The following is a 20,214-nucleotide window of genomic DNA, read 5'->3' on the forward strand; positions in this document are numbered from 1 at the left end:
TGAATTTTATTGATTTTTTTTTTTTTTTTTATCCAGCATGAATAAAATTCTCTTTATAATAAAGGCTGGTGACCCAAACATGAAGACATTAACTGATGTACTAACTCACGCTATAAACAAGGCCTATTTACGTAAACAACAGCCTTTGTGTGCTTATCAGTGTAGCTTATATTAGGCCTTTTAAAAGAACTCGAAAACTTGGATGCGTACGTATGTTCATAGGCACTGATTGTGTTATACTACTAAGGAAGGTAACTCTAGTCATATATTTAAGTAGTTTATTAAATTCGATGCATTGGCTTCGAGTAATACTTCAGTATATATACGTTAGATCATTTACTACATAATCTTGCAAATTAGTACACTATAACCTTATCCTTAGTTTTCTGAGTATATTCAAATAATTCTTTATAAGGAAATAGGCGAATAGTTAACTTTTCAAAGAAACCTTAGCTTCTGTTACCTTTTATTAGCAACAGCGTAGACACTAAAAACATGCATCGTATCTAAGCAGTTTCCTCACTGAGTAGCGCAGATAGTTCTCCTGAACCGATAGATGACGTACAAGTGCACGAGGAACATACCGAATTTTAATCGCAAATTTCGACTAACACACACACACACACACAAAATGAGTGGAAATGTCCATTGTGGATGACAATCGAGGCTGCATGGTTGCACATCACTCCAGTGGACTACCAGCATTTGTCGCATCCCTGCCACATCGAACTGCGGCACTTCGTCATGTCGAAGTGGTCTCAGACGTCATTAGGTACGTATCCCATGGTTTTGTCACTGAAGTGTATACATTGAAAGTGACTATGTTTGTAACTTCACAAATCTTGAACCACCAGACTGATCTCGATCAAATTTTCAACATAGATTAGATTCGGGCCTGGGACGGTTTTTATTCATTTCACTTTGAAGGTACAACTTAGCGGAGAGGGGAGGTACGTGAAAATTATCGAAAATGACCGATATTAGTGTCGAATTCATAGTTTTCGGAGTCGCAGAGATGAACAGTCACATTTCCGTTTAAATCCAAATTCAGCCCCGCAACTTAGGGGAGGAGGAGATATATAAAAATGATCGAAAATGACCGATGTAAATGTGAATTACCTAGTGTTCGGGGTCGCTGAAACGAACAGTGACACTTCCGATGTAGTTTAAATCCAAATGCAGCCCTTTATGTCCAAAATGAAACGTATTCTCCCCGTGTATTCTGCTAGTATAAAAATGAAAATGACTATGTTTGTGACTTAATAACTCTTAAATTGCCGCTAGTATATATAACGAATATTGTATTTAACGTTAATTTATGAGACATTTTGTACGTAATCTATCAGACGTACAAGCGCGACATTTAGAAGACAAATATTAAATATTTCAAAGTACTAATATACTCTCTATTGGCTATAGCAGCAATAGTACTACTAGTAACTGAAAAAAAATGAACTGTTGATTTCCTGCAGCAATTGAACTAATAAAAAAAATCGTACAACTAAATATGAGAAGTAAACAAAAACTTGGACAGCTTACCTTCGTTGTACCTGTAGCTAAGGAATTCTTTACCACTGGTTCATTGGTAACCTGCACAGCCAGGTACGCGTTGTCAATCAGCGGCCAAGCTCCAGTAATACGACAGGTTTGGTATTTGTCGTAAAAAGTCTTCAAATGAGGATCCCCGAACAGGCCGCAATGTCGAAATTCTTGCCTTCCGTGGAAAGTACATGACTTAGGTGGAGACGGGCTTGTCCTTATAGGAAGATGCACTGGCACTTTGGACACATCTGTACAATGTTTCTTGATCATCTGTGTAACTATACCTAATAGTGCGTGGTATTTTAGGTCTCCTTTACACCGCCTAGAAACGGTTTTAAGGCAAGTGTCGTATTCATGAAGTGTGGTACAATATTCTACTTTTGATGTTTCCTGCATCGTCCGATCACTTACAGATTGACCAAACTGTCCTGAACAGTGTTCCACATCACACCCGAAGCAAGAAGCTGGAATAAATAACACGTTTCAGTGCTGGACATTTTATAAAATAAATTTAAGGTAGATTTTATTCATGGTTATACACAAAAATTGAATACACCTTTGAACAATATAATCCAAGCTAATAACAGTGTATAGTTCGCAATCAAAAGTTACTTGGAACATATATCGAAATTCTTGGAACATACAGGGTAGCTGTATTCAGAAAACTACTTCAGCAATAGTGCAATAGTAAACAATAAAAGGCACTGAAAAAAGTATACCGAATCAAATATAGGAATGGGTATGTAACCATTTTAACATTTGTAATTAGCCTATATATGATACCGAAATGTCGTTGCTTTGTTATTGGTACAAAGTAGCTCCTCATTGTTAGAATGTTCCGACTTTTTATTTAATCTTGAAAGAAATCAAATGTTTCTGTCCATCCTTTTATACTATCGTCTCATTCCATCTAACAGTTTGGTCCATCTAACAGTTTCCTCTCTAAATATGGAACCTGTCGAATACATAAGTGAGAGATGCATCTCTTCTATTTTACAGATGACTCAATCTCAGACTTTTTGATTTTATTCTTACGATATTTAATAAATTTCAGTACAAATATTTTCCTCAAAACTTTAGTTTTGAAACTAAGCTTGACTTCTACATTTATCTATCTATTAAAATGTTACAATAGCAATAAAAACGCCTGAGCTCCAACTTCTAATTTTTGATTTCAAACCTTTCATTTACAGTTATTTGTGATTTCACGTTTAACAAAGGCAAATATTTTAAAGTATGTGTACTTTAAATAAATTATTTAAATTGATCTTTTTCGTAAAGTTTATTTTTTAAAATTATTGTTCAAAGCCTTTGTATTTTAATACGCCTTTTCCAAAATCAATGCAAATGAATTGTGCTGCCATCTTTGGAGTTCTTTTAAACTATACGTTAGTGGGCGTTTATATGTTTGTGGCCAATCATTTCGACAATAAGATCTAGGAAACTACAGGCTCTAGAAAGAGACGTTTTCACTGATCGATTGCAAATCTTGCGTAGATTGTCCAGTTCTAATTGAATATTTAAAAAACATGGCCATTATTTCTTTATTACATTTTTACGGGTACACTGGAAGTGTTGAAATAAAACTAAAGCATATCCTACGCATTATACATTCCAACACCACATACTTGTATACAGAGGTTGCATATCTCTCAGGAGATTGTTTCATGGTCAAATCACAATGAAAAATGAAGGATAACCATTTCTCCAATCTAAGCTGAATCTTTATTGCTTGGAGTGTTTTGCCCAATGAACACCATATTTCACTGACATTATAATTAATTCTGCACGTAATGTATTAGCTTATTACATACATGAATTAGAAATTCCAACTGGAAGTAGGCTCAATCTTGTAAACGGTGCGAGAAATTAAAAAAATAATTGAAAAAAATCCCACTTATGGTACCCCTTGCCGATTTTTATCAAGATATCCTTCATTTGTGTCTGTAAAGGGACATGTACAGACGCTGTGAGGAAATGACAGGAGATTCATGCTCATATGTGATTGATACGCTGTGTAGAGAGCGCAGGTTCAGCTAGTCTATATACTAAAATGCTAGAAAAGTTTATATGTTTGTGGCCAATCTTTTCGACAATGAGATCTCGAAAATCACAAGTGCTAGAAACGTGCCGTTTTCACTGGACGATTCCAAATTTTGTGTAGATTTGACAGCTATTGTCCCTTGTGAAAGGCAACCAGTAAAGGAGCTACGTATAGTGGGTTAGACATTTCAAGCGCTTTGCTTTAATCTGAATCAGAAAACCTATTGCACGCTGGCAACTTCGAAGGTTTGTAGACCCACAATAAGGCGTACTAGGATATGGAATTATAAGGAAAAAATATCTGCATTTGGTATCGTCCAGGGGTAAAAGTGCAGGGGAACGCAAGGGGACGCCGTCTCCTCACCTCAAAAAAAATAGTGGGGCGCCCCCCAGTTCCTAAAAAAAGTTACAATGGGTAAAGATACGCAGAAAGGAAGGCGGGACGTCATGCCGCTACCTACCGTCCCCTTACTTTTTCAGATCCACTTTTACCCCTGGTATTATCTATTACTTATCCAAGTTTGCCACAAATTCCTCCCTACATTCTATATAGTAAAACACTTCATTTAAATGTTTGTCTCTAGCAATTCACTCCCTTTGAGAATCTTCCTGTCCTTTACTTGTGTTCATAAAAGTTCTTGCGCAGATATAATGAGAAATGGGAAGGAGATTCACGCTCATATTAGAACTGTGTGCTGTTTAAGTAGGGCAGGTTCAACAAATTTATTTTTTTTCTATTATAGCATTTACAAAAATAATGTATTTATCAATTTTTGTCCGGAACTGCGAGTTAGATTATGTAGTTGATACGTATACGAAGGAAGTCATTTTACTGATTATGCTTATTTGTCTTCCTATCTACAAATACTAATAAAGTACTTAATTTAACATATTGAAAGCCTAACTGATTCCGCTTTGTAAAGCTAAAGCTCCACCTTTTCACGAATTATACTATTTATTCAAAGATTATTATTAATACTATTATTTCACTGAATCTGAAACTTAAAGGTTGGACGCAATTTTTCAGTTATTGATTTATCTTCTCACTCACTTTCTTGCTTATTCTGTGCTCACTCTCACAATATTTTTAAAATTAGGTTTTTTTAAAAAATACTTTCTTAAGAGATTTCCAAACTGACTTATCCATCCTCAACGTTAAACGGAGATGATTAAAAAATAAATAAAATAAAAAAAGTGAAAGATCATAAAATTTACTACAACAGCTTTATTCCATACTTGCAAAAGTGATGAAATAACAGCGCATCTTGATGCAAACCAATAATAAATTTTCTTAATTAATCCTCAGTGCTCTAAGAGATGTTTTGCAAATATAGGTAAATTTCTACATTCTTATATGGATGTAGGACTCGTGTTAATAATTAAATATATGGGAACACTTGTAATGTGATACTGGATAAATACAACATCAATACAACATCAAAGATGATTCAAATCTTCATTACAGAGTAACAAAGATATCCAATTTAATACCTATAGTCCAGAGGATAACAATAAAAATATTTCTGAAGTAAACATGTACACAATTGTTTCTACATTACATTCCACAGCTGTAACATCATCCCCTAAACCATACACAGAAATAAGACAAATGAAATTACCCTTTAAAATACAGCGTATTCCGTTCAAATCTCCCTAATTAATTACTGTGAACAAAGTACGATGAATTGTGAAATACCTAACACCAAATGAAAGGCAGTTCATCCACTTTTGTTTTCATGACTTGAAGTTGAATGTTTGCTCACTATGTAGCGCCACGGTCGCATAAAGGAAAATGGAGACTGTCCAACAACGTGTCAAAGTAGTGGTGTGGTATGGTGAAGGAAAATCTAATTTCAACGCTAAGAAATTTCAGACAAGTACACGAAGAAGTTGCAGCTGACACTAAATCAAGTAATATTCTAAAGTACCGAACTCGAATCCGTGTTACGATTGCATCGACAGGAGGGGATATGTTGGACGGCAAAAAGTTGAATTCAGGCTGGCTCAGGCTGAAGTTTTTCTTGAATTCTCTGAAATTTTATTGCCCTGTCATTCATACTTCCTTTTCTACGATTAATTGAAATTAAGGATACTTGAACGAAACGGAACGCCCTGTACATAATTTCTGCAGTTAAATTAACATCACTCAAAATAAAACTTTAAAAAATCAATTGACGCAACATTTGTTATTAAAAAATATTATTCTTGAAAAAGTAAACAGCGTGTCCAAAAGAGACTGTACTGACAAGTATTACTATCAATAATTATGTCAAACTGTTTTTATACATTTCTGACACGGCGAGATGTAAGCAAGAAGGCGTTAATAAACCGCAATCGCTTCATGTAAAATAGCATTCAAGATAAATCCTCCTTCGCATAAAATAATGTTGTTCATTCTTATGAAAACACAAATGATATACGTATATAATTCAAGTGCACTTTCCATATGAAGCAGGAAAACTTTACTGACTCGTACATTCATCAAATGAAAAATGATAACCTTATTTAAAAGAAGAAGAAAACAAAAGACGCCTTCTATACAAAGACAACACAAAACATTGAGGTAGAAACACGTAAAAATCAGAAACTGGAAACAAACGCTACATAAGTCACGGAAGGCAGATCGACGTAACATATCCTACACTTTACTTCCATTTTATCAAACATATTAAGACCCATCTTAATGACAGAGGGTGAGATTAAATTTTATGAAGGAAGAGTATCTAACAGGGTTGGCAAAAACCATGGTTTTTATTGAAAAAAAAAACAAAAAAAACGTTTGTTTTGTTTAAACCTTTTTTTGTTTACACTTTATTTGGGGGGGGGGGTTAAATCATTTGCTCTATGTATTTATATCACATGAGGAAAGAAATAAGTTTGTTTCACCTTGGTGTTATTATGCAACAACAGGTTATGCTGGAAAGGTCTCACAAGCTTAAAGCGGAGTCCAAATCGTTTCTCGATTTACATTCGAACTAAATTGTCCTTCATTTGAACTCGAAGCCGGGACTAATTGACCACAAATGTGATACGTCTGCCGACTCACTCACGAAGGACTCCTGATACGTTGCATTGATCTTTACATACTTGTTAATATAATTGTCAAGTGTCATTTCAAAAGGACAAACACTTGCACAAGTGAAACCATTATACAGAATTACATATGAACAATTTCAAAATACTGCAGAGTACAGAAGAACTAATTAAGTCGAAGTAAGTTCACCACGACTTTTATTAGTCCAAGTAAAAGAAATACGACGACTTAATTTGCATATCAGTAAGAAAAATGAATAAGATATTAAGTCCACTTTGGCTCTGACCCATTTATACAAATAGATACCAAAGATACTTCTGATTTCAGTAAATGCCTCTCGTGGTTTCTATGCCCCCCCCCCCCCCAAAAAAAGTACGGTATTTCGATGTATTTTATCAATAGTAAACATTATTAAAACAAAACAATATTAAGAAATTTTCTTTGGTTGCAGTTGCAACCTATAAAAAAAAAAAATCACAGAAGAAATATTCATCAATTTATATATATATATAAAAAGTTGCTTTTATAGTATAATCTCTTGGAGTAATGAATGGGGAATATAATGAATACGATTAATATGCGGGAGTGACATGTGATAACCCACAAATATATGTTCATCAAGATTTTACGAACAACAACACTTTTACGAATATTTTTCGTTTTTTGGTTTAAACCAGCCAACCCTGGTATCTAACCTGACATTTTCCTTTAACAATATCAAACGAATTCTTCATTTGAGAATCTTTTCCTTCCTTGGCTCTACAAAGAAAACTCAGTAATATCAATTTATATCTTACTTGTTTACAAAGAAAACTACTTCAAGTACTGTTTTTCTATAATATTCTAATATATGTGAATATATACACATATAAATGCACATAGAATTTGAAGTAAGCGAGAATATTTCTAGTTTTTCTCTATGTTTTCTCTATGTGAGTACGTGTACGTGGAATTCTGTCTGTCATTCCCTCCTTTCTGACGCAAGAACTACACTTCAGAAATAATCTGACTTGTATTCATTTTTATTATTCGCTACATCGACAATTTACTTTTTAAAAAAGGGGGAAAAAAAACATTCAAGCTTTTCTTCAAATTGGCCATCAACAAAAGTTAGCAATTCATAATGAAGATTGCTGAGAATAAGAAGCCTCATACATTCTATAGAAAGTTTTAAAAATAAAGCAAAAACAAGAGCTAGAAGAAAGAACCTTGTTTAGCACAATAAGCCTGCCGACGAAAAGATCAACATCGGTAAACAACTGAAAAATGTTGCATCGACGGGTTTGAAAGCCATATTTCTATTTGAAGGAAATAAAATGTTAGGTGATACATAAACAACTCAAATACGAAAGTCTTGCTTTATATCAGAAGTAGACGAATCAATTTTACTATGCGTTGTACAGCATTATAATGTCACTATTTGTTTAAATACTTTAAAAAAGTGCTTGTAGACATATATACAATAGTAGCTAGTCGATCTTAATTTCTAGATAATCAGTCACAGAAAATATAACGTTTAATAGAGACGCGAGAGTTCAGCATAGAATTTAAATGAAAAAAAAAAAATGTTTTCTTCACGTCATCATTTGCCTGAAAAATTTTGGTCACATTTTTTGCACTTCAGTTATAATAAAGATATAGGATGTCCCAACAAGAACGCAGGATCTAATATGGCCAAAAAGACGCCAAATTTTTGGAGAATAGAAACTATTTTTACATGCTTACAGCAGGAGTCTGATTTCACCGGGCAACACTCGTTTTATCAATGTCTACTCATTTTGCATTTTTATTGCAGCTTAAACGACATGGAGCACTACATAAAGGAACATAGAGCTTTGATTATCAAAACTCATTACAAATATGGAGTTTGTTATGCATAGACTGTTAGAACGCTTCGTGCAATCTTTGGCCATGAAAGTGTACCTAATGAAACAACAGTTCGCAGATTGATAAAAGAAATCTGAGAACATAGGCTCAACGTAGACATTAAATCACCATGTTCTTGATCTACACAGTTTGTTGAAAACATCAACATCGTGCGTGACAGTGTTATTACAAGTTCAAAAAAAAAAAAAAAAAAAAAAAATCTGTTCGGTGTTGTTCACAACAGATGAACATTTCAGAAAATACCTTACATCGTATTCTCAAGGAAGACCTGAACATCCATACGTATGAAATTAGGCCAACTTAGGAACTAAAACCAAATTATGATTTTAAAAAAGAGAGACCTTGAGGATGGGTTTTGGGTATACAACGGGTGAATGAAGATTTTGTAAGAAGCATAATGTTTAGTAACAGAGCACATTTTTATCTGAACAGTGCTGTCAATAACAAAATTGCCTCTGGACAACAGAGAATCCTCGAGAAATTAAGGAGACAGCATTGTGGATTTTGAGTTGGTGGAGAGATGGGCCTAACTTCCTTCCAGACGAGGATGGACATACCTTTACAGAGAATGGAGAATGGGCCCGTAATATGGTCACCATTTTTTTTTTTCCATTTGCAATGAACTGATATCGAAGGCATGTTTTTTTCAACAAGATGGCGCTACCTGTTATTCCTCCCACCCCACGATTACTTTGCTTCATGAGAAATTTCCGGGCCAAGTACTTGCTTGCAACGGTGATCAGAACTGCCCAGTCCAAAAACGTCATGTGACCTTACTCCTCATGACTACTTTCCTTGGGGGGTTTCTGAGATCACGGGTTAACGCAAACAAACACAAAACAGTACAAGAATTTACAAAAGAAGTTAAATGTGTCATTAGCTACCTCGATAGACACATGTGTGAAAAAGTGATTAATTTCATCGAGAGTGTACTGCTGCAGAGCAAGTTGTGAAGGACATATGACAGTATTTTTCATTCTTAAATCAGAACATTTAGCTGATGTAAGTACATAAAATTATTTTCCATTTTCAAAAAATAAAGTACTTTTGGGGGCATATTAACAAGAGAAAGCATTTGGTAAGTTTATGGCTACACAAGGATGTGTTTCCAATGTGTTAACCCCCGCAGCGAACGCGACCTAGGTGGCTACTCCGTAATTTTACTTTCGCCAAGTAATCATACTGTGGGCCACTCAGGGTTTCCAGATCTTATATTATATATATATATATATATATATATATATATATATATATATATATATATATATATATATATATATATTCCGCGCCAGAAGGGTAGAATCAGAATGACCCACTTCAGTTGATTTCTTGTGAGAACACAAAAAGGTTATCAAAGAAGCTCTTAGCTGCAGTTTCTTATGTAAAGAAAAGAATACGCCAATTTAAAGTGCATCCCATTAATAGACAAAGACTACTGCGCGGCGAATTTCCCTGGCAACATGTATTTTCTTCTTTTTTTTTCGTTCCTTCGGAAATCTTTTACCGATTCCGAAACAGCAGTCTATTGTTCCGAAATGCACCAAATACGCTCGAGCCTACCTACTCTGAGTTTTTTTTTTTTTTTTTTTTTTTTTTTTTGCTTTCGCGTTTGCAACGCATTGTGATTAGCCATCCACATTTAAATACATGGTCAGCGTATTACAAGCGTACGCAAGAGCCATAAAAACGCGTTGGGAAGGCTTCGAATAGCCGAACAGTAACTGTATTCTGAAGAAAAAAACATACAAAACATAATGAATCAAAGAGAATTGGTCACTCAACAGGAAAGAAAAGGACAGTTAGGTGGAAGCAGTGAGTTTTGTAATTCTAGCATTTTTTTTTTTAATCATTAGACTAATTAGTTCCCCAACAAAAATGTTTTATCAAAAAATTCAATAGTGTTACCAATAACTGTTCTGAAAGTGTTCTACTTAGATTTTGTGGAACAAAGTTATCATTTACAATTTATCCATGAACTAAAACTTCAGTTAGTAATATTTTACAAGCTAACGACACATTTTATGTAGGAGTACACAACGAACAAGCAGGAGCACACACATGTGTATGTATATAACGGCCAATTAATTTATTGAGGCCATTAAAATTCGAGGAAGGCCAGTTAAAAACGCTATTCATAAGTTTCGTACTTCAAACACACTGACACGATATAACACCACCTTTAAAATGGCCGTTTATACCTTTGATTTTGTAAACTGAACTCATATTAGGTTTAATACATTAGAACGTCACAACCAGTGGAGACCGAGATGCACGCGAAAGTTTACACCAAAGCAAACTGTTTCTTGCTCTTGCCCGTCAGTTTTAATTTAGGCAACCTATAAATACCTAGCAAAATGTGTAATTTCAGGCACTTCATAAGGTGGTTAGACAACTAAAATGGCACCTGCGATATACGGGGTTCGATAACTTGCACTTAGTGATACCCAGTGCAGTATCAGCTTGAAATATCAAGATAGCCACCTCGATCTGAACACAGGACTCACAAGTACTGACTGTTGTTAAGACATTTTTTAATTGTAGAATCCACTACAGGAAAACATAATGATATGATTTTGTTTTTAAAATGATAAAAAGCTTTTTAAAAAATGTTTTTTAAAAAAATGGATGGAAAAACTTCCCTCCTCAGAAAAGCACGCTCTTCTGCATCTCTATGTTTCAATCACTAGAAAACAAGAATTACTACAACAAGGAATCTGAGCATATGCAAATTTCGTATCTTTTAAAAATATAACAAAATTTACATTTCATGTAATAATTACTCTATTAGCTAAACTATGTTTCTCCGAAATTTCGACATGGCTGCTAATGAAGTTAGACAGTGTATTTCCACAAAATAATAAAACAATATCGAGAGCGACTTGAGTTAAGGAAAATATTGCTAAAGGATGTCTTCTATACAAACTATCTTATTGATAAATTTTTAACACAAATCTGCATTTTTAGTTAAAATGTATGAAGATCATGAGACATCATTCTTCGTTATCTCTCTCTCTCTCTCTCTCTCTTTCTTTCTTTTTTTTTTTTTTTTTTTTGTAACTGTATCAATAGTAATAAATAAATAATAGGCCTATATAAAAGCTCAGAAAATACGACGTAAGGTTAAACGTTGTCCCAAGAATTATTTTATGAATTACACCAATGTTACTAAAATAATTTAAACCAAATAAGGGCGGCTTGCAAATTACAAGCAACTGTTCCCATATTTCACAAAATATCAAGTATTGAGATTTAAAAAAAAAAAAAAAAATTATATTTTTACGCACATATTTACATCTAGGTTACAATTACTGTAAGGCAACACCTGTGCACTCATGGACTCTCATTATTGAAAAAAACAGCCAAAAGTTCTCTAGAAATATATCGTACAAAACAAATTGATTAAAAGATATGACAATGTAATTATATATCGAATGCATGGAAATTGATATTCTACTTTAATAATAATAATAATAATAATAATAATAATAATAATAATAATAATAAAATTCAACAAGCCAGTACGATTCACTTTCTTCTTGCTCCTTACTGTTCAAGAACTTAAATCTCCCAACGGGGTATGACTAATTTTAAAATATTAAGTCCCCTCCAAGGTAATGTATTTGTTCAACTGCTACAGGAATAAAATTATGATTACACGAAAAACTGAGAAATGTAAGTAAAAACCGAATAGATATGACTGCAAACAATTTCAGGAGAGTTTTTTTTTTCCTTGTACACCTTGTCTCAAAAAGGTTGAGCGCATTCTTTATTGGTGTTTTGAGGCAAAAATTTTCTAAGTCCAGCTTCGGGTATCTTCGGGAAAAAGTAAGCCAGGTTCGAACCTCCAAGCCAGCCTTTGCAATCGGGAAAAAGTTTGCAGATGTGTTTTTCTTCTTTTAAATATAATAAGACTTGTTACCAAGTGTTTAAAAAAGCAACATTGATTGAAATACTTAATGATACAATATTTCGAAACCTTTTTTTTCAATCTCAGCACATGCTTGTTTGTCATTTAGCTCTCCATACGTAATGGAACATTTAAATACGTTAACGAATCTTTCCATATGTAAAAGAATGCTCAAAGTTAAGAAATAGAACATAATTATCGCCTGAGTACTAAAATAAAAGTCAAAGTAGAACAGAAACAGCGTTTGTAATGGATATGAATGTCATAATTATCTTGAGATCCGTTATATATCGCTAGAAGGTTGTGTTAGATCATTGGTAAGCTGTCGGGTTTCAAATCATAAGGTTGAGGGTTCGAATCCCGTCTAGGCTAATCCTTTTTTTTAAATTATATTTTCCGCAATGCATGAAAAATTATATAAAATAATTACATTAGAATACATAAGTTGTGTATATATAACATAATCATTGCACAACATAGTAATTATTATGTTTAAAATATAACATCTGAGATAATTTTCACAGTAGGTCGGTATTATATATGAGGATGTAAATACAAGTTAGGAAAATCATTTAATAGCAATAAATAAGTTATGTAGTGTATTTATTTGCATCTATTTGTCATACAGATGTATGACAAATATTCTCATGAATGATATCAATATTCTCATTACAGCATGTCATTTACATTCGTGAAATACAATATATTCCTACGGATATAGAAAGTGTATAAACAGAGTATCCAAAGTCGTATCCTGCTTCAAGACACATAACTTTTCCCGATCCCCTTAACGTCACGGGAAGAAACACAAATTCTCTTTAGAACGGAATGTCGTTACTTAGAGTCTCATTCGAATACGTTGAATATGCTTTTGTATATTCATCTCTCTCTCTCTCTCTCTCTCTCTCTTTCGCTTTGTTTATGTGTGTGTGTGTGTGTGTGTGTGTGTGTGTTGCGGAATATCCCAAGTTGAATACAACATTTGCCAAGTATATCAGCATCATATGGGTGATATCAATAAAACGGAGAAGTTACTCATTACGCCCAATTTTGAAGTAGTTACTCGCATTGGTATCAATAAAAAGAGAACTGAGCACTAGTCGCCTCGGCTGACCTCGGAGAAGCCCCGCCCTTTTGAAGTAACCACACCTCTATTCTCGAGCCGAGTAACTACTCCGCGTTTGATATCAATAAAAATCAAGACTCTTCTGTGATGCTAGTAACTTCTCCAAATTTGTGGAGCAAGCTAAATAGGTGACTCCGTGCAAAATATGGCAGAGTATATGATTGTTTTGCTATGTAGTAAAACTTATAAATTGCATAGAAATGTTGCAAATGGAGATTACAAAAAACATAGGTTCATGAAAGAAAATGTAAAGTAGTTAGCACATTTTTTAGGAGAATCAACGGAAATTTGGGGTGGTGCACTACGTAATGACGAAAAGATGCGGGTTTTCTTGCTTTACGTGAGTGATCCGGGATTCCAGGTCTGAATTGAATGTCAGGGGATTCTGTTGTGGCTCAAAGTACTGTGTCTATGACTACTACAAGTGTAATGGATGCGATTATTGCGAAATCTGAAAATTGATTGTTTCCGGAGGTGTGTGTAATATTCAAACAGCAAAGGCAGAGTGGCAAGAACAATATACATTTCCGGGTGCTATCGGAGCACTTGACTAGAAACACGTGGCAATAAAGAAACCTAGTATTTTGGAGACGAATACGCTAATAGGAAGAGCTCCTTCGTGGCTAAGCGGATAGCGTACATGCCTTTGGTATGAGAGACCCGCGTTCGATTCCCGGCTGTAGTTCATATGGTTCGGATTCCAAGTTACTCAGTGGGTCTCGTCTTATATAGCCTCGCTACTGAAAAGGACATTAAACTCAAAACCAACTCAACTCAACGCTGATAGGAAGGGTGTATACATGAGAATATATATTTTTTTTATGCCAAGGTGAAAGGGGACATGTATGGTGTGGAAAACGCAATCAGATGGATGTGCTTTATGACGTGACTGGCTGGACTATTTAAAAAGGGAAACAAAAGGACCAAGTGTCTGATTTCGTTCTTAAAGCCAAACAATCTACAAAGACCTTGGACAACACGTGATATGCACTTGTCGTGCTAATCTTGATATTGCTGGATTCCAATCAACATCCATCAGTTCCAAGAAGTTCATTCCCGTGGTTTCAGTATTACTTTCTTATTTCCCGTTTTCTTTTTCAAATTAGTTTTTTTTTTTTGGATTTGTGTCTCATTTGTAGATGTATTTGATATTTCGTTGCATTTCACTGTAATTGCCTTCAAAGCTTCGGCTTTCCTTCGTTTACTTTCTGGTAGCTGTGACTTTGAAAGTACCACTGGAAACTCTTTTACAATATCCACAAATGCACTTTGATTGAAGCTATCGTTGCTACTTGCCCCTTCCATGGCTTTTAAGATACTACGCCATAGATTAAAAACAACGAAATGACTGCGCGATGAATGGGAGAAATGAGTAATCACTTCTTTTATTGATACGACTCAGTGCTACGTGCAGAGGAAACGCGAGTAAACGTTCATAAATCTGGAGCAGACTAGACCTGAGTAGTGGCTTGTTTTATTGATACGAAATTGAGGGAGGAGATTACTCCAGCTGTAGTTACTCCGATTCTCGAGCAGGACTTCTCAGGAGTAGTTACTTATTTTTATTGATATCACCCATTGTCATCGAATACCAGAAATTGAAAATCGTGTTTCTTCAGATTGGGTTTGCGTGTTCATGTTAGCTCACTGGTAGAGTACGGACTTGCCAATAAAGAGGTCTTGAGTTCAAAGCCTACAGCTAATTATCATTCTTTTGTTGGTAGGATTGCACAGAAATCGGATACAAGGAGTGGTTTATTTCTAGAAATATTTTCAGAAGCGTTTAAGTAGCCCTGAAAAGGGCTGTTTTCGGGAGTTAAGGCGGGGACATTAATATTGTGTCCAAGACCCTTCTGAATTTATTACACGCTCCATTCTTCTGGGCATGGAATCTATTACATGGGTGACAAATCTATCTCCTTCCCCTACCTCCAGCCATGCTTCGGAAACAAGATGCCACAGGTCATCCTGAGTTCTTGGTGGATCTGCCTCAGGCCAACTTTCCCTTAGAGTACGCTTCACTTCTGCCCACATATTTTCCATGAGATTGAGGTCTGCTCCACGAGCGGCCAGTCGATTAAATCAATCTCAGGGTGCCCTGCGAACCATTCCTGAATCACACGGGAAGTATGTATTGGCGACTGGTATTGCTGGAACTGAATTACACCATCAGGCTGAAATACTCGTACAGATAGCACCATGATATTACTGATAATGTCTAAGTACTGAGCATTGTCCAGATGTCCTTCAATTCTATGAAGCTGTCCTGCTCCGCGACTAGAAATCCAACCCCAACATAAAATAGATACATGGCCACTGCGATTGCAAGCAGCCACATATCCATGGTCATATCGGGTGCCTCTCGGACGATACACAAAACGGCGTCCCTCCTTTGATGTTGTGAATATGGACTCATCTGAGAAAACTACGTTTTCCCAATTGAGACCCACATTCGCCTGTGCAAACGCGAGACGGTAAATTTTGTGGTCGCCTGAGAGTTTTTCCTACACGGCAGCAACACGGCCACGTAACCCAGCATAAAGAAGCCTTCGCAGAGCTGTATGCTTACTACCAGGAAAGAGAGAAACTTCCCTTAGCTGTCTAGACGTCCTTAGTGGGTCTAACCGGGCTTCGTTTACTAATCTCGCATCTTGGGCTTCGGTTGACACATGCGGACGACCAGGAGATCGTAAATTATCAGTCTGACCTGTAGCACCATATTTCCGAATCCATCGCCTTCCTGTAGAGGCCGGGACACCTACTCGCTTGCTAGCTGCAGTTGCAGAATAACCTTCCAACTCCATAAAGTAATTACTGCTGTACGTCTATCCATAGTTACCAATGTTCTGAGCTGTGAGAAGGAAGCAATAGGTAAAAGCTGGTACCTGACGTGTGATTGGTTACTTGCACGACACGCCTATTGTGGGGAATAGCGTTGCCAGATCTAGCATAATGATGCTAGATCTAGCATAATTTGCATGTCTCTAGCATCTAGCATTTTGCTTTTAGCATCCTGCCCAAATCTAGCACAATTTCAGCAAGTTTATCGAAAAGCCGTAAAACCTGGAGATGAGAAAGAAGTTGGTCGTGGGAAGAAAAAGAACGGCAGAAATGTATCCTCTTCCATTGATTCATACAGTCGGTAAACCATACAGGCAGTCTTATTTTTCGAAGTAAGTTCGAAACGTCTTTGGGCTTTTTTGTGGCTCCACCCAGGGTTTTCTAATCCTTTAACTCCGACGCGTGGGCGGAGCTATGGGGGCCATTCTCCCCCCAACTTTTTGACAACTTCATCTTTATTTCTGACTTCATGATCATATTTATTCCTGAAATGACAGCTCCGAGACCGACCAAAAATCTGCCCCCCCCCCAGCAGACGATTCCCAACTCCGCTTATGCTGCGAAGTAATTTTCTTTCAAAATATGTAAACAAAAACTTTGCATTCATTTATACGACATATACGCCATTGAATCTGGCAACGACTGCATTAATTTAGTTGAGTTAAAATTTTGGTGCGTGAAGTATTGAGTTCTATCCATGCATTCTTGCTCTCTGTGTATTTTAAGTTACGTTATCGTATCTCAACTTCGTTTTTTCAAACTCCTGAATTAGTAATTATGAGGATCTAGCATAATTTGACCGAATCTAGCATAAGTTCGATCAGGTTTTGGAATAATTCCGAGCTGTGAGTCTGGCAACGCTGGTGGGGAACGACTTGGTCAACGACTCGCGAAAGAAATCTGAAAATGGTGCGCCGTAATAATAATATTAAAAACAGTTTTTATAAAGAAATATTAATACATACGAAAAGCTGTTTAAAGAATGAATTGTTATACTGACTTTACACGTATAAAAACATATACCATATACCAAACAGATTGAGCAATATGATGATAGCTGTTTTGAGACAAACACTTTCGAAGTCCAACTTCGGGTATCTTCGGAAAACAGTAAACTAAAGCTGCTGGTTCGAACCTCCAAAGCCAACCTTAGTAATCGGGAAACGATGTACAGATATGTTTTTCCTTCTGTTAAATATAATAAGACATGTTGAAATGGTATTAAGTGTAGAAAAAAGTAACATTGAAATACTTAATGATACAATATTTCGAGACTATGTATTCACACTCTCGTTTCGTCATTGTGATTTCCATACGGAAAAGAGCATTTACGTATGAGCTCAGTTATATTTCAGAAGCAGCTTCCGAAAAGCGGTCCTGTTAGCTCAGTGGTACACCACCGAGCGCTAAAATCGTGAGTTCGATACCCGTTCAGGTGAAATTCTTTTATGATATTCTACTTTCCTCAATGCATGAAAATTATGTAAAATAGTTACATTACAATTCATCAGTTGTATATATCAGTTGAATATATATATTCATATCATCAGTTGTATATATCAATTGAATATATATATTCATATCATTTCACGACATAAGTAATTCTTATCTTTAAAATATAACATCTGAGGTATTGACAGAACGTCGGTGTGTTATGTGTGAATATTGAATACAAATTTAAAAAATCGTGTAATAGCAATAAATAAGTTATGTAATGTATTTATTTGCAGCTACTTTCATCGCAGATAACTTCTCAATATTCGCATTACAGCATTTAGGTAGAGCATATCGAAAATCGGATCGTGGTCCAAGACAAAAAACTAGCTAGCCCCAAACTGTCACGCAAGAAATTCGCGAATCGCAAAAGTAAAGCGGCAATTCCTTAATCGCTCTCTCTCATCTCTCTCTTATCTGCATTTATACACATAAAAGTGTATGTATGTATGTTCCAACATAACTCATGTATGCATAGAGCAGGGTATCTCAACCTGGGAGTCGCGGACCCTAGGGAATCGCGAAGATAGGCGGAAGAGATAAATGTAGTTAGAATCTAATACCAGAAATTATTTTTAAATATTATTTTTAAATATTATTTTTAATTTTGTTCTGATAAGCATACTTTTATTTTTTATACACACTGTAAAGAACAATAAAAAATAAGTCTACTGAACATTTTCAAAGGGTGTAGAATTCGTGTTACTATTCGGTTCAAAGTCTCTTGTCGTCGCGAATTCTGTCGAGAAATTTGAAGCTTAAAATATACAAAACGATAATCATGCCTGTTGTTCTGTATGGTTGCGAAACATGGTCGCTTACTCTGAGGGAAGAACATAGACTGAAAGTATTTGAGAACAAGATCCTTAGACGAATATTCGGACCCAAGAGGAACGGGAATGGGGAATGGCGGAAACTTCATAACGAGGAACTACATAATTTATACGGTTTACCCAACATTGTCAAGTCTAGAAGGCTTAGGTGGGCAGGTCATGTAGCTAGAATGGAAGAAAGTAGAAACGCTTTCAAAATCTTGACTGGAAGACCAATCGGAAAACGACCATTAGGAAGACCTAGGCGCAGATGGGAGGACAATATTAAGATGGATCTCGCTGAGATAAGAATACAAAGTAGAAACTGGATCCAATTGGCTAAGGATAGAAGTCAGTGCAGAGCTTTTGTGAACTCGGCATTGAACCTCCGGGTTCCATAGGCCATAGAGTTAGTTAGTTAGTAGAGTTGTTTAAAAATGAATTTAAATCAAAGAGGTATGATATAAAACTAATGAGAACTGTATATAGAAATACTAGAAAAATACACATGCAACAAAACCTGCACATTGAAATACAATTAAAATTAAAACCTAATGAGATACCTAAGCATGGTGTAATTTCACTAGTGCAGCAATGTCCGGTTCAATCTTCATGACGAACATTATCAAGCCACTTTCAACTGATAAGCGATTTCTTATCTTTGTTTTAATGTTTACCATAAAAAACACTTTCACACAAGTGCGATATAGCAAATGGAATTATTACTTTTAAAGCAGCAATCCCCAGACCAGGATATTCTTCTCTCCTCATCAGGCAGAACTTGCCCAAGTCTTCGTTACAAAAAAGTCCAAGTCCTCGTTACAGTTGCAAAGACTTGTCGCATGATCATTCTATTATTTGGTCAAGAAGTTGTGGGCTTAGATCGGATACGTTAATGGCCTCTTCAATGAAGGAGTTTAACATCCATCTTGAACCAGCACCTTCGACATTGGGAATATAGATATTACAGTTACTGTATCCACTGTCAGTGCCGGGCGCCGAAAAAAGGGGCCACACATTTCGGAGGAAGTGTGTTACTCATGTTAGGAAAGTACATGTGCACATGTGTAAAATAGAAGGAAAAACGTAATAAAATGTGCTCAAAATTAAGGAAAGGTAGGGTTTATTTTGAAAATGTTATTGAGCTTCGTGCCAACCATGGTGGCGCTTCGTAGCTAGTCTGTCGACGTCACTCATATATACGGTGACATCGTACTATACTCTCGCCCCGGGCACTGATTTTCCATGGCACTGTTCACTATAAACAACAAAATGGATTCTACCATTATAGAAATAGGTAAAACAAATTATAAAAGGGTCGCTGGCAAGAGCGTGTGATAAAAGGGGATCGTGATAGGAATTAGATTGAGAACCACTGGTCTAGAGTAATTTTAACCACATTTCTTATAGTTTCAAAAAGATTGCTGTCGGGTTACCTATGGTGAATGGGAGGGGGATACATATAAAAGATTGCTAGAAAATGATCGATATTAGATTCATAGTTTTCGGGGTCGCTTAGATAAATAGT

At 35.7% G+C, this 20,214-nt stretch overlaps 1 protein-coding gene across 1 annotated transcript in view; it reads right to left on the bottom strand.

The window, feature by feature from the left end:
- LOC145677293 (repulsive guidance molecule B-like) overlaps positions 1–20,214 on the bottom strand; it is a 122,376-nt gene that overhangs the window by 41,800 nt on the left and 60,362 nt on the right. The window contains exon 3 of the mRNA XM_081747846.1: positions 1,540–2,006. Coding sequence (XP_081603972.1) covers positions 1,540–2,006 — 467 coding nt within the window. The remainder of the gene's footprint in view (positions 1–1,539; positions 2,007–20,214) is intronic.

The sequence above is a fragment of the Thermobia domestica genome, chromosome 2 (genome assembly GCF_964235325.1).
Source record: "Thermobia domestica chromosome 2, izTheDome1.hap1.1, whole genome shotgun sequence".
Lineage (NCBI taxonomy): Eukaryota > Metazoa > Arthropoda > Insecta > Zygentoma > Lepismatidae > Thermobia > Thermobia domestica.